The following is a 13,799-nucleotide window of genomic DNA, read 5'->3' as shown; positions in this document are numbered from 1 at the left end:
CTCTTTTCCCTATTTTGAGCCACAGCTTCCCCATCTATGAAAGTAGCTAGTTCTATTAGACCATCTGTAAGTTCCCTTCTCTCTTTGGTGTTCTTTTAGACACTTTGACATTCTATACTTACTAGAAGGCTTGACACATGGAACACAGGTTTCCATGCATTTTCCCATCTGGACCACGGATAGGGTCATTTTCTCTGGTACAGAAAAGTATTCCACCCTTTGCATGATGCTTATATTCACTGCAGAGTTTCTAAATAATGAAAATGAGACACTTTAGATATAGTTCTCTATTCTGTTTATACATTTTAGATACTGTGGAGGATTTGAGCGGCAGGAGACTGAAGTTAGAGAAATTATAGAAAAAAATAAGGAAAGAAAGGGAGGGAAGAATTGAGGAAGAAAGGTAGGGAGGGAGGAAGGGAGGGAGGGAGGAAGGAGAGAGTGAAGGAAGGAAGGCAAAGAAGGAAGAGAAAGAAGGAAGAAACTGGAAATGAAAGATAAAAGGATAGTTTTGATTTGAGAACTAAAATTAAAGGATTGTGGGAAAGAAATCAGTTGAAGATGAGGGCTAGACAAAAAGATGGAGTTACATGAAGTCAGAAGGGGACTAATGAGGTAGGCTGTTTTATGAAACTGTGAAACTGCACACTAGAGAAGGTGGGCTAACTCACTGTTAGAAACAACTTAAATAGAGTTTCTTCATGGAGTGAAATGGTCCAAATATCCTCCAGGATACCTTCAAATGTTGGCTTGTCATACTACCACTGGATTGTGCCAATATTTCTGACTCTATGAACACAATGTAGAAGATGAACTGAATCTTGAGGACTGAGGAAGATGTTGCCTACAGACATAGAGACTAGGCAGAATGCTAATACCCTCACACAAAGGAAATCTATTAGAGATATGAGCTAAGTCAGTAGCAGGAGAAAAAAAAAAACAACAGATGCCTGGTTAAGATATGTTTAGAAAGTAGAATGTGGTATGATTTTAAAGGGAGCATATTAAAATGTTACCCTACCACACATATCAAACTTTGAATTCAGATAGTGCTTTGATATATTACCTTCATTTAGGAACTATTTTACTAATATGACTTGATTAATTTTCTCCAAATAGAGCTAAAAATTGTAATGCCATAATTATTCTTATAAGTCTTATGAATTAATAACTATAAATCACTTTCCAGAAGATCCATCAGTAATGGAGGAAAAATGAACCAACATCGAAAAGGCTTTCTAGAGTAAAATGTAAACACACACACACACACACACACACACACACACACACACACCCCACAAAAGTCAAAACAAGGTGATCAAACTAATCATCACCTCAATTTCTCTTTTAACTTTAACTTTTTCTTTAGCCTTCCTTAGGTTTTCATGTGCTTTATTTTTTTCGTCTGAAAAACGCCGTTTCCTGGAGAAAAACAAGACAAAATAAATGTATACAGATGCTTCAATCTTTATGTTACAAAATAGTCATTTAGGTGAAGGTGGGAAAACAGCCACATGTTCATGAGTTCTAATACAAACATTTTCCAATCATCTTAAAGCTCCTAATTAGATTGAAATCTTCCCTCTTTACCCCCCAAATCCCTTTCATTTTGCTTTCATGTATCCACTACAGTGATCTTTTTTGTCATCTTACTTTTTTTAAAATCCCCTTAGCTTAAATTCTACCTTCACTGAGAAGACATCCCAGATCTCAAAGTGGAAATGGGTTGTATATCTGTCACTGTATTTTCATACCTGAATATTCTCTTATGGGATAGTTCTCACTCTGTCTTGAAATGTGTGTGTTTGCGGAGGCACTTATTTGTACTCTTTAACTTTAAGCTTCTTGAGAGCAGGGACCTTCACTTGTACATTCATTCAACATTTGGCCAGTAACAATTTTTTTGTCAAGTACAGGCCAAACCCTCAGGCATATACTACAGCAGCATACAAAACAGACACATACCCTGTGTTCTTGGAATTTAGAACCCAGTAGAAAAGACTAACAGTCAACAAATAGTCATAGGAATAATTACACAATTACCAGCTGTGATGATTGTTAGGAAATAAAATTAAGAGTTACAAGGACTGATTTCAATTAGGAATTTCAGGAGTCTTATCCAAAGAAGGATAATCTTGAAATGCAATCCACAGAGGGGGAGACACTACCTGGCCAAGACTGAGACAGACTTGCTGGAGGACAGCATAAAAAAAAGAGCTTGGAAAGATCAAGGATATGAATGAGTGACAAGACCTTGTCTGAGACATATTCATAAATGCCATGATTTCTATGTTGTGGGATTTGCCCTTCCCCAAGCTCAGATGCCCGAGATGAAAAGATAAAAGTTAATTTCATTCACATGTGAACCTCAAGTTTTTGTGGGTGTCAACATCTGTCTATCACAATGGGATAATTACTGAAGGAAAAGAGTCAAATTCTTGGTACCTGCTTTTACCCTCATTCTGTATTATGAGTAGCTCATAAAAAGGCTTACAAAAGTGGTGGGAGGAAATATTAAGAAGTATTTTGTAATCCAGTCTTCTAACTGGAAAATCAAATCCATCTGTACTCAGAAACAGACATACATCATGAGGCTCTATTTACTAGGTGATATCATGTTTTGCAGAGGGCAGAAAACTGCTCAAAAAATTCTAAACAACAAAGCTGTACCTCAACATCGTGCTTATTCACTGTGCCAATCAATCTCCACTTCACGCACCCATTCACTCCAAAGAAACTACATCTATACTCACAACATTTCAGCACACAGGGCACATTTGTTGCCATGCATCCTGCCATCAGGGCCACGAACTGGGTCACTCTCCCGTGTACAGTAAAGTCTTCCATTCTTCACTTGGGTTTCAAATTCCTTACAAAAATCCTTCAAAAAGATAACTAATTACACTTAGCACTTTTCTACTCTTTAACACATAAAATGTATACCATGGATTTATAGTCACAGAATGTCAGGTGTAAAAGATGTTGGTAAACATGTAACATATTAATGAAGATTAGTAAGAAATAGTAATTGTGTCATGACATTACTTGGTACCTGTATCTACTATTTGGTTTATTAAAAGGTAAACAGCATTATAAAGAATAAGGCTGAGCATTTATTTCGTAAAACGAGATAGCTCTTGTTAACTTCCAAGTCTATGAAAAAAGGATTATAAAAAAAAAAAAAAAAAGATCTTTCAACTAGTCCCAACAAAGACATAACAAAAAGCAGCTGCCAAGACAAAAGCAAAAATTTGTCAACAAGCAGAACAGAGAATCTGTGAGATGTGATGCTTAAATACTATTTAATATGGACTGAATCAAGAACAATCCAATATGGTTTGCAAGGAAATAAGGTGGCATCCAATGACATTACACTTTCTTTCATTTGTTCTCTCTGTGAATCTGTGGCCTCCTTTACTGATGTTCATTTTTATGGGCTCTGCTTCCTTTATTGATATCTATTTCTAATACAGTAGATAGAAAGCACAGAAAATGAATCTAATTTTCACTCACTTCCCACAGTAGAGAGAGGTAAAACATCAAGACTAATATGTATTTAGAAAACCTTAAAAGGCTGTGACTTCCCCAAATGTTCCAAGAAAGGTTTGTACCCAGATTTCCCAATGCTTTAGTTCAGTGGTTTCAGGTTTTTCTCTCTGTTTGGAAATCCTACTATTAGATGAAGGCTAAACTTTACATCTATGTCTATATTTCTATCTATACCTCCCCTAAATTGCTCTAAACTTAGGGATCTCTCATGTCAACAAACATGTTTTGTGATGGTGTATATTACTATATAACCTACAAGAAATGCTTTTCAAAGCTTTTTTCAACTGTGTGACCCTCATTTTCCCATTTCAGCCAAAAAAACATGAGCATAAAGAATGTGGTTTGAAGTCTGAAGACCTGAGCAGCTAGATTGCCTTTAACTCCCTGGGAGATCACAGCAAAGCCCCATCACCTTAGAGACCTCAATCTCACCTACCTACACAATGAGGCTTTTGGAATAGATGCTCTTTAGGACTTTTTCTAGATCTAGTATTATCAATTTTTAAAAAAGAACTCCTATTTCATGAGGACACTTTAAAAAAGGACTCTAATTGACTCCTAGTAAGAAGATACTTGTTTTTGGAGGAGCAGTGGGTGTGCTCCAAACTTCCTGGTTATAATAATCTAGGAATAAAGACATAGAAGACAATCACCTGATAATCACAGCATAGTAACAAAATTACTGTTCAATGGTTCCCATAAGAGAAACAATGATAATTTCAGTTTATAAGTTGTGATTCATCTAAGGAGATTCTGAAGAAATACTTTTGTGAGCAAACCACTGACAGGTTAATTATGGGGCAGTTATTGAGCCATCACTATAAAGCATCCCCATTCCATATAATCATGTCCCATGACCCCACCAAAACAATGACCCCAGCTACAGAGAAAAAGAGGGGAAAATAGCCAAGACATGATAAAAGACAATGGAAAAGATCTGTGTTTCTGAAGTAATAAAATGCTCGATATTACAAGATGACCCAACATTTTTGACTGAAATTTAACCACCAAAAGAAGTGCTTTTCAAATCTTAGTATTCAACAAATTACTGACAACTCTGAATGCTCCACTTTTCTTCATTTAAACTCTCAACATTCTATTTAGGGTGGAAAATATGCTTCACTGAATAGTATTATGAGGTGGAAGCTTAGCCCAGGTCCACCAAAAACTGGACCTATGACTATCATAGGAAAACATTTGCCCATCATCCACAAAAATAGTATACTTGTGATGCCTCTCCCGATCTGATGGGGAACCCCAAATGTGGGGTGAAAGAATTCACCCAAGGCAGAACAAAAGAGATACAAGTTTATTGAATACATCACAAGGGTGGGGGACAGGAGAGAAAAGGAGAGGCTATCTGCCAGGAGGCAGTGGGGACTGTATTTAAAGAGGGAAAGTGAGGAGGTATGGGAATGTTTGGAATTTTCCTTTTTTGGTAAGAGCGCCTCGTTGTAAGTAGCCCATTTGTTAGTTAGGACTTGTGGATATTTTGAGCTGGGTTGCCCCAGGGGCCTGTGTGTATTCAGCCAGGGGTTAATGTGGGTCCTTCTGCCTTGATCAAATTTCATTGCTCAAGCCTATTGTCTAAAAGCAGCCTCTAAACTTGTATTAGCATGAAAAGGTACAGAGTGTGTAATCACATTCCAACAACAAAGTAAAAATTGACATTTATCCAACCTCCTTAATTTGGAACAAAGAAATTGAGGTTCAGAGAGAAGAGATGACTTGGTCAGTTTCACAGAGCCAGAGCATAACAGAACTATGGCTAAAACTTAGGTGTTCTGACTTCTCAACAAAAAGTTAGTCATTTAGCAACATAATTACTGTCACTGTCATTGAAAGTATGGTTTAATAACTGGTGATTTAGGAAATCAAGTTGTATGATCTACAATGCTTATTCAATTACGAAAGGAATAATTTTTGTATACTAGGTTCAACAATAAAATCATACAATAATTTGAAAAAACTTAAAGGGTACTTTAAAAACCACAATCTCAGAGTGCTTGGGTGGGTCAGTTAAGTATCTGACTCTCGATTTCAGCTTAGCTCATGATCTCACAGTTTGTGAGACTGAGCCCCACATTGGGCTCTGTTCTGAAAGCATGGAGCCTGCTTGGGATTCTCTGTCTCTTTCCCGCTCTGTTCCTCCTCTGCTAACACTCTCTCTCAAAATAAATAAATAAACTTAAAAAAATAAAATAAAAATCAAACCTACAATCTCAATATTTGTGTGGTTTTTTTTTTTTGTTTAAACAGAAGCAAATACTTTTATAAACATAGGCCTCATTGAATGTAATAACCATAATGGAAAAGTAACTCCAATTTGTAGCAGTGGGATCATATATAAAGTACACCAGTGATATACTGTTTAAAAAACTCTAACTGGGTGTTGTATGGAAACCAATTTGACAATAAACTTCATATATTGAAAAATAAAAATAAATAAAAATAAATAAAATAAAAATAAAAAACTCTAGACTTATTTAGAAGTTATTCTGTCTATATTTATGTTGCATTAAAAAAATTTATTCAAAGCAAAATTAATCTACACTAAACCAGAGAGAAGTCTAGAGGAAATTAAGTAGAATTTAATTTGCATGCTTTCTTTTTTTTTTCTTTCTTTTCTTTTTTTTATTTTTTTTAACGTGTATTTATTTTTGAGACAGAGAGAGACAGAGCATGAACGGGGGAGGGACAGAGAGAGAGGGAGACACAGAATCGGAAGCAGGCTCCAGGCTCTGAGCCATCAGCCCAGCGGACGTGGGGCTCGAACTCATGGACCGGACTGCGAGATCGTGACCTGAGCTGAAGTCGGATGCTTAACTGGCTGAGCCACCCAGGCTCCCCACATCTGCATATTTTCTGACTTACATTCTTTCTCTCTTTTTTTCTTAAGCAAGGAGGGAAATTGCTTGAACTTTAGGTGTGGAAATGCTATTTTAAAATTGAATCTAATGATTAATATACTAGGAATAGTGAATGTGGTAAAGTTTGAAATTAAGGGAAAAAATTTATTGTAAAAATTAAGGACCATGACATTATTGAATTACCTCAAAGTGTCACACCTAAGTTTGTTAATATTTTGGCCACAAGAACCAAATTATGTTGGTGAGTAATTTACCTCTTCAGCACTTCGTTGAATTCTGGTTTCACCTTCTTTCTTGGCATTTTCTTGAGCTTCTTTTAAGCTGTTAAGAAAGAAAACAGTTGGTCAGTTTATGGCTCAATCATATTTTCAGCATCCCTGTGCTAGGTACTTTCACATCCTTGGCCGTAACTGGTTAAACCGATCCATTTACATGAGACAAGCTTTTCCCTGTCTTGATTGAGCCAGAAAATTGCCAAAGATAAGGAAGGGTGTGAAACTGACTCACTGACAGTCAATTAGAAGCTTTGTTCTGTAAAAGTAGATGGGTGTGGCTCCTTGATTGACAAACATAAGATTGTTAGGAAAATCCCCTTTAACAGGCAGAACTAAGAGCTTTAATACAATGCTGTGACTACAGTGAAACCAAACTAAGCATTTAAAGTATTGCCATCCATGCCCTTATGTAAACCTTTTCTATACCTTGTAAAGTATTTGTTTGCCTTCATGTAAAAGCACCTCTGTTAAAAAAAAAAAAAAAGCTACATTGAACTGAGCTTCTAAGTCCTCTCCTATCTATTACCTACTTGCAGTCTCACCCTGGAGATGGGCATTATTAGTTCTACAGAGGAGAAAACCAAGAGTTAGAGAAGTCAAATTCCCTTTTTTAGCTAGTGCATGAAAAGAAACAGAAACTCACAGAACTGAGGCAGGCTGGAACACTAAAATCACAAGCCTCCTAGATAAGAAAGTGGAAATTAGGCTTATTTCCTGTCTGGAAACCGGTTATAATCACTGTTTTGCAAACCTGATAGGATGTGCCCCTGAATTCTATAAGAGCACACTGTAATTTTCAAAGGCAGGTGTGAAGTTTATTAATCTCTTAAATCTATTGAGGTAAATGGAACATTTTAAAGCTTGCTGACATATAGAGAGTCCATACCTTGTTTAACAGCCAGAATATTCAAAAGACTCACTGGATGGTCTTCATATCCCAGCCTCAGTACTCACAACAATGTCAGACACTCAGAAAAAGATAACCCAATTCTTCCCTTTCATAAAGTTCCACCTTTTATTTTAATAATGAATTCAGCCACATGACATTGTTATTATTATCATCTTAAATTAGACTTACTTTCAGTAAGAGTCTCTATACATATTCAAATGAAACAATGCATGTCAAATGACTGACCTAGATTATTCCATATGAAACTGCTTTCTAAATTTTAAAATATTGTGCCTTATAAAACATGGTGCATTGTCTTGTCGTTATAATTAAGCAAATTAAGAGTACTGAATTTAATAACGTAATCATCTCATCCACTTCTTTTAAGAAACACTAGCAGATGACATTAATCAAAAAGAAAAGCCACTCTGAGAGCAAGGACTATTTCACCTTATGAAGACAAAGAATTATATGCTTCATGAAAAGGACTGTATCTCTCTGTGGAGTGGTTCTCAACACAGCAACCAAATGCATCCTCACCAAGTCCACCTACGTGCCCTGCTTGGGGATGACGATACTTACAAAAGCTCAGCACACATCGCACATTTATTGCCATGTGTTTTTCCATCAGGTCCAAGGACGGGATCATTTTCCCTTGTGCATCCAAGTCTTCCATCTTTCACATAAGGCCGAAAAGCACTACATACATCCTGAAGAACAGGGAAAGGAACTTGACATTCACCATACTGATTGTAATGCCTTCCACACTGTTTTCAGAATTTTTATAATTCTCAGTGCTTCTCTGCCCAATACACAGAGCCACCTGGAGCAGTGCCAGATGCCTAGAAGTAGCTTAGTAAGTACTGCATTAATCATGTGGTTTAGTATGGTGCCCATTTACCTATTCATTTACTATTAAACACAGATACCCTAGTATGTGCTAGAACCAAGGTAGAACACGGTCCTTGCACTCAACTTGCTCACGATCTACTGGGGGACACAAAGAGACACTTAAAATATGATGTGTGGGGCACCTGCATGGCTCAGTTGGTTAAGCGTCTGACTTCAGCTCAGGTCATATCTCATCAATTCATGAGTTTGAGCACCTGATTGGGCTCTGGGCTGCCAATGCAGAACCTGCTTGGGATTCTCTCTCCCTCTCTCTGCCCCTCCCCCACTCGTGCTTTCTCTCTCTCTCTCAAAATAAATAAATAAACTTAAAAAAATATACATGATGTGCTAAATGTCTTGGTAGGTGCTCTACAAGCATAGAAAGGGCACCAAACCTTGACTTAGGCAAAACATTCAGCTAGAAAAAGTCAAACGTGACATGTCTGAGATACTTCTTTCTTTCTCCTATCATCACAAGTGCATAGAATTTTAGCCTAGAGAAAAGCCATTTAATAAAAATCTCACTTTTAGATATGGTAACACTGGTACAGTGTGGGTAAGTAATTTGCCCAAGATCTCCCGACAGCAAGTGACAGTGCTAGGGTTTCAATTCAGGTTAAGTGCCTGATGCATAATGCCCTTTCAACTACAAATGTAGTTTTGTTTTGATTGACTGATTGATTGATTGATTTCTCTTTTTCATAGAAAGCAGAAAGACAGCTGAAAGGTCTCACTACCAAAATAAGCGGTTCCAGTTTCAGGAACTATCAATTGCTTTTCATCTAAATGAGCCTTGTTTAAATGAGCAGAAATTGCCTCCTTCCTCACACCCCACCCAAGAAGGAAGAGGAGAGCATCTTTTCTCTCTCTGGTCAGCCTCCCAAGGGTTTCCATCATTTTGACACTTGTCCTCACCTGCTCTGGATTACTGGTCTCACATTCCCCTTCACTTTTTATGCCAACTTGGGACCTGGTTTTGCTGGAATTGAAAGTTAGTAGACACAGAAGTTTAGCATCACAGAACATCTTACCATTTAAAAAATAACTTATTTTCATTGTATTACGATTCTCTTTTACCCTTGAAAACAGATGTCACACTGCATTCTTTTCCTGACTTACTCTTTATAATGAGAGCCTGTGTTTATACCTTGGAGTCAAAGAAATAGAATCACGTTGGAGGGCTAATAAGATTCAGACCTGAAAATATGATTTCCAGATTTTTCCTTCCTGTGTCTAGAGGGGACTCATAACAGGAGAGAGGGAAAAACTACACCTTGTAACTAGATATGCCCCCAAAAAACTATGCTGCTGTCATTGATGGTTTTTTTTAAATATACAAATTCAAGTTTATTGGATGTAACTTGCTACTATACTATTCTTTGTTTGGTTGATGCTAATATTTTAGTTATCATGGAAAGTACCTAAAGTCCTAAGAATTTTATTCGGTCTAATAGACCTTTAAACCATATCTGAAAACAGAACCATAAATGTAAAAAACACTTTCTACTTTATAAAAAGATAAAAACCACAGCATTTGTGTAACAATAAAAGACCAATATAAGGAGAAAAATGAAGTCATTAAAAGCGATAAGAAAAAAGTTATATCAAAAGATATCATCTGAGGGAAAGAAAAAAATTGAATCCTAATGTTATTGCAGAGTCTTCTAGCAGACAGAGCTAAGACAGAAACACAATGAGCAGTATGGCTATCACTGTATTATAAAAGAAGTATACCAGAAATCAGGAGAGAGAAATTTACACCTAAAACAGAGAGTTAAAGAATCTATCACAGGATCCCCACATAAAGCACAGTAGTCATTAACTGTTCAGCGTGCTCATAATAGTATTACAAAATGCATATCTAACAAAGCCTGTCTGTTCTCCCTAATGTCTATTTGTGTTTTCATTTATGTTGGCCACTGGTGAGAGTTGAAGGCATAATTTCAGAGTGCATCTCTGAAAATGGAGTCATGTGAGGGACCAGAGTGATTTAATTCAGTTCTGTTTTGGTAAAGATACTAATTACAAGGAAAGCTTGCAGAAGCTTGAAGACCGAATATTTATTATATCCTTTACTAGCCTCAAGCACTGGTTCTTAACATTTTTGCAAAAACTGAAGAGTAGACAATTCAAGACTGAGGGCACAAACCAGAACCTGAAAAGCAGGTATGCCATCTTGTTGACTGAAGACAACTGATAACCAAACTAGCATTGAGGGTGGAGAAAGAATCAAAGAGGGACAAAATATTGGACAGTGAGATGCTTTAGCTATGTGACAAAGGTCAAATAAATGGAAAGAAGTTCAATATTAAAAGTTTGAATTAATCTACTCTAATATTATAAATTACAGAGCATTTAATAAAAAAATACTTTGATGATTAAATAATTCTCTGTGAGAAAAGATACACTCCTAGACACATAGAAATAGATAGGTGTCTGTATGTATATGTATGGGTATGTATGTGCGTATACATACATGTGTACTTATCTGTGCATGTACCTAGATATATCGGATGTCTACTTCACAGAGACACTGATAACTATTTGATAAATTACACACAAAAGTGCTTTGTAAAATATAAAGTGTGACACAACATATTTTTTTCCCTAAGAATATAGTAAAAGGAGGGGCACCTGGGTGGCTCAGTCAGTTAAGTGTCCAACCACGGCTCAGGTCATGATCTCACAGTTTGTGGGTTCGAGCCCCACGTCGGGCTCTGTGCTGACAGCTCAGAGCCTGGAGCCTGTTTTGTATTCTGTGTGTGTGTCTCTCTCTGCCCCCACCCCACTCATACTCTGCCTCTCTCTGTCTCTCAAAAATTAATAAACATTAAAAAAATGAAAAATTAAAAAAGAATATAGTAAAAGGAGTGGTCCTAATAATTTATGGATGGCTAACTCCCACAAAATGAACTGATATTTTAAAGACTATAAGAAAAAAATGTGTCCTGTAATTATTCGGAGAGCATGCGTTAGGGAGAAAGTCTGCTGCAGATACTCACGCGTTCTCAGCACACAGCATACATTTGTTGCTGTATGTTTTCCCATCAGTGCCACAAACAGCTGCATAATCCAGAGTACAGATAAAACCCCCATTTCTTTCTCCTTTTCTGAAATCATCGCAATTCAACTGCAAGAGACATTATCAAGGAACATCAAAATACAAGAGATAAAATATTCCTTAGGTACATAAATGAGTTAATATTTTAAACCCACAACAATATAACTACACTGGAGAACAAAACAGGTTTAGGAGACTATAGTACACTAAAAAAGTCATGGATAATAAAACATGGTCCAAGAACAGAGATACAATTAGATTTCAGGAGAAAGAATTTCTATGTGATTTCAGTAGGGCAAGTCAGGCACCTCTGTGAAATTTAGTTTCCTGTTTGTCTGTCAAATCCTGCCTGTCTTCTCTACAGAGTAGTAATGAGGCCCAGTAGATAATGGATATGAAAACTCTCTGTAACTATAGGCTGTAACAAAGTTTTTATCATTACAGATGAGGATAGTGATCAGAAGCCAGATTGCTGGGTTCATAATTCTAACTCTCCCACATACTGGCTTTGTGATTTGGGAGTTACTTAACCCCTCTGGGCTGTAGTGTTCTTACTTGCAAAACGTGTACAATATTACTAATTTCTTAGGATTACAAAGAGGTTTCAATGTATAAATACATGCCCAGCACTTAGAATAGTGCATGGCATTTCATAACCATTGACTGTTGTTGTTTTGTTGTTATTTTAAACATTTTCCCCACAAACAATCAGGCCAATAAGACTAAACAACCTTTTTTGGACGACGGAACAAATGCCCAAATCTCAGCTCTAGTGATATGACATGTACTTAGGGACACAGCTGTGCAGGGAGAGAGCAACAGCTTGAGGTGATACCTGGAGACCAGTGTTTGAATCTCAGACCTGGCACCCACTCACTTCACCTCTTTGAACCTCGCTTTCCTCCTTGCCTGACAAATGGAAATTCACACCCAGTCCATATTACAGATTTATGCTGGGGATCAAGTGAACACTTGAGAAACCCTATTTGGCAACACTATTGTGACATGAGTTAACTAAAGAAGACCTCAAGTTAACTTGCATTTAATTTCTATCTAAAAGCAAATAATAACACTAGGTATTTTTTCAGTTATCAGAGGGCAACATAAATTTTTGATGTTATTGTCATAACAAAAATATTTTAAATGTAAATGCGGAAAACTTACAATGTATAGACCTGTGACCTAGTATGTCACACAATACAAAGAATAAAAGTACAATGGATACAAATATATAATGAATTTGTGAACCAAAGGTGACATTGAGGACTTCGGAAAGACAATAAAAAAGGAAAAAGAATGTAGAATAGTAAAGAAAAGCTATGGGACATGCCCAACTATTCATGTCATATGTTTAGGAAGAAGTTAAAATAGAGGCAAAACAGGATAAGTAATGGCTCTATGTGTTATTTCACTTTTTCGGTTGTTCATTTGTTCATTTGCATTCTGATGAAAAGACAAAGACCATAAATACAATCATTTTAAATTATAATAAATGCTATGAAAAATGAACTGAACAATACCCACAATAGTGGCGATTTTAAATACACTGTCGAGAATGGTCTCTCTTTAAAGGTAACATTTGAGGTGAGATGGGATTAATGAGAAGGAGCCAGCCACTGAAGATCTGAGGGAAGACTATTTCAGGCATAGAGAAACTACAATTGCAAAGGATTTGTGATAGGAACTAGATCGTCCTGTTTAAGAGGCACCAAGAAGTGTGGCTGAAGTAGAAGGAAAAAGCAGGAGAGCTGCTGGCTTTCTCTCTAAGGTCATTTCTGGAGAAACGACAGAAGCATGGGTGATAGGGATTGATTTTATTAACTTGGGACAATCACTGTGATTCCCCTTCGCCAGCAAAAGCAAAGGCAGCATACTAGGTCACAGGTGTTGGCAGGGTGATGACAGGGCAGATCAAGAGCCCAGCTGTGAGGTGATGAGAACAGGTGCAGGTAGTTACTACTCCACTTCCTCCTCCCCCTCCAAACTCCAAGGGCTGGTAGATCACAACCTACAGAGAACACCTCTTCCTATTGCTAACAGATTCTGAGAGTGGACAGATGGATTTCTAACCTGTGGAGTAGGGAACAAACTGGAGGAGCAACACTGGTTCCAGAACATTCTGATCCGGGCTTCATCCCTTTTCCTATCCTTACACTCAACAGGAGAGGCAGAGCCTGAAGTGTGGCCTTAAACACCATCTCACTCACTGTAGCAGAAAAAGTAACTAAAGCTATCATGGAATCTTAAGAGTAAAAATATTTGTA

At 37.1% G+C, this 13,799-nt stretch overlaps 1 protein-coding gene across 1 annotated transcript in view; it reads right to left on the bottom strand.

Moving 5' to 3' along the window:
• The window catches only part of SPINK5 (serine peptidase inhibitor Kazal type 5), a 75,901-nt gene that overhangs the window by 40,801 nt on the left and 21,301 nt on the right, over nucleotides 1-13,799 (bottom strand). Inside the window, exons 5-11 of the mRNA XM_047866275.1 lie at nucleotides 11,477-11,604; nucleotides 9,390-9,453; nucleotides 8,166-8,293; nucleotides 6,674-6,740; nucleotides 2,754-2,881; nucleotides 1,335-1,422; nucleotides 123-250 (exon numbers count right to left, since the gene is read on the bottom strand). Of these exons, the coding sequence (XP_047722231.1) occupies nucleotides 123-250; nucleotides 1,335-1,422; nucleotides 2,754-2,881; nucleotides 6,674-6,740; nucleotides 8,166-8,293; nucleotides 9,390-9,453; nucleotides 11,477-11,604 (731 nt within the window). The remainder of the gene's footprint in view (nucleotides 1-122; nucleotides 251-1,334; nucleotides 1,423-2,753; nucleotides 2,882-6,673; nucleotides 6,741-8,165; nucleotides 8,294-9,389; nucleotides 9,454-11,476; nucleotides 11,605-13,799) is intronic.

This window comes from Prionailurus viverrinus, chromosome A1, assembly GCF_022837055.1.
Source record: "Prionailurus viverrinus isolate Anna chromosome A1, UM_Priviv_1.0, whole genome shotgun sequence".
Taxonomy (NCBI): Eukaryota; Metazoa; Chordata; class Mammalia; order Carnivora; family Felidae; genus Prionailurus; species Prionailurus viverrinus.
Note: the sequence above shows the minus strand (reverse complement) of the source record. Positions and strands in the feature narration are given on the sequence as shown.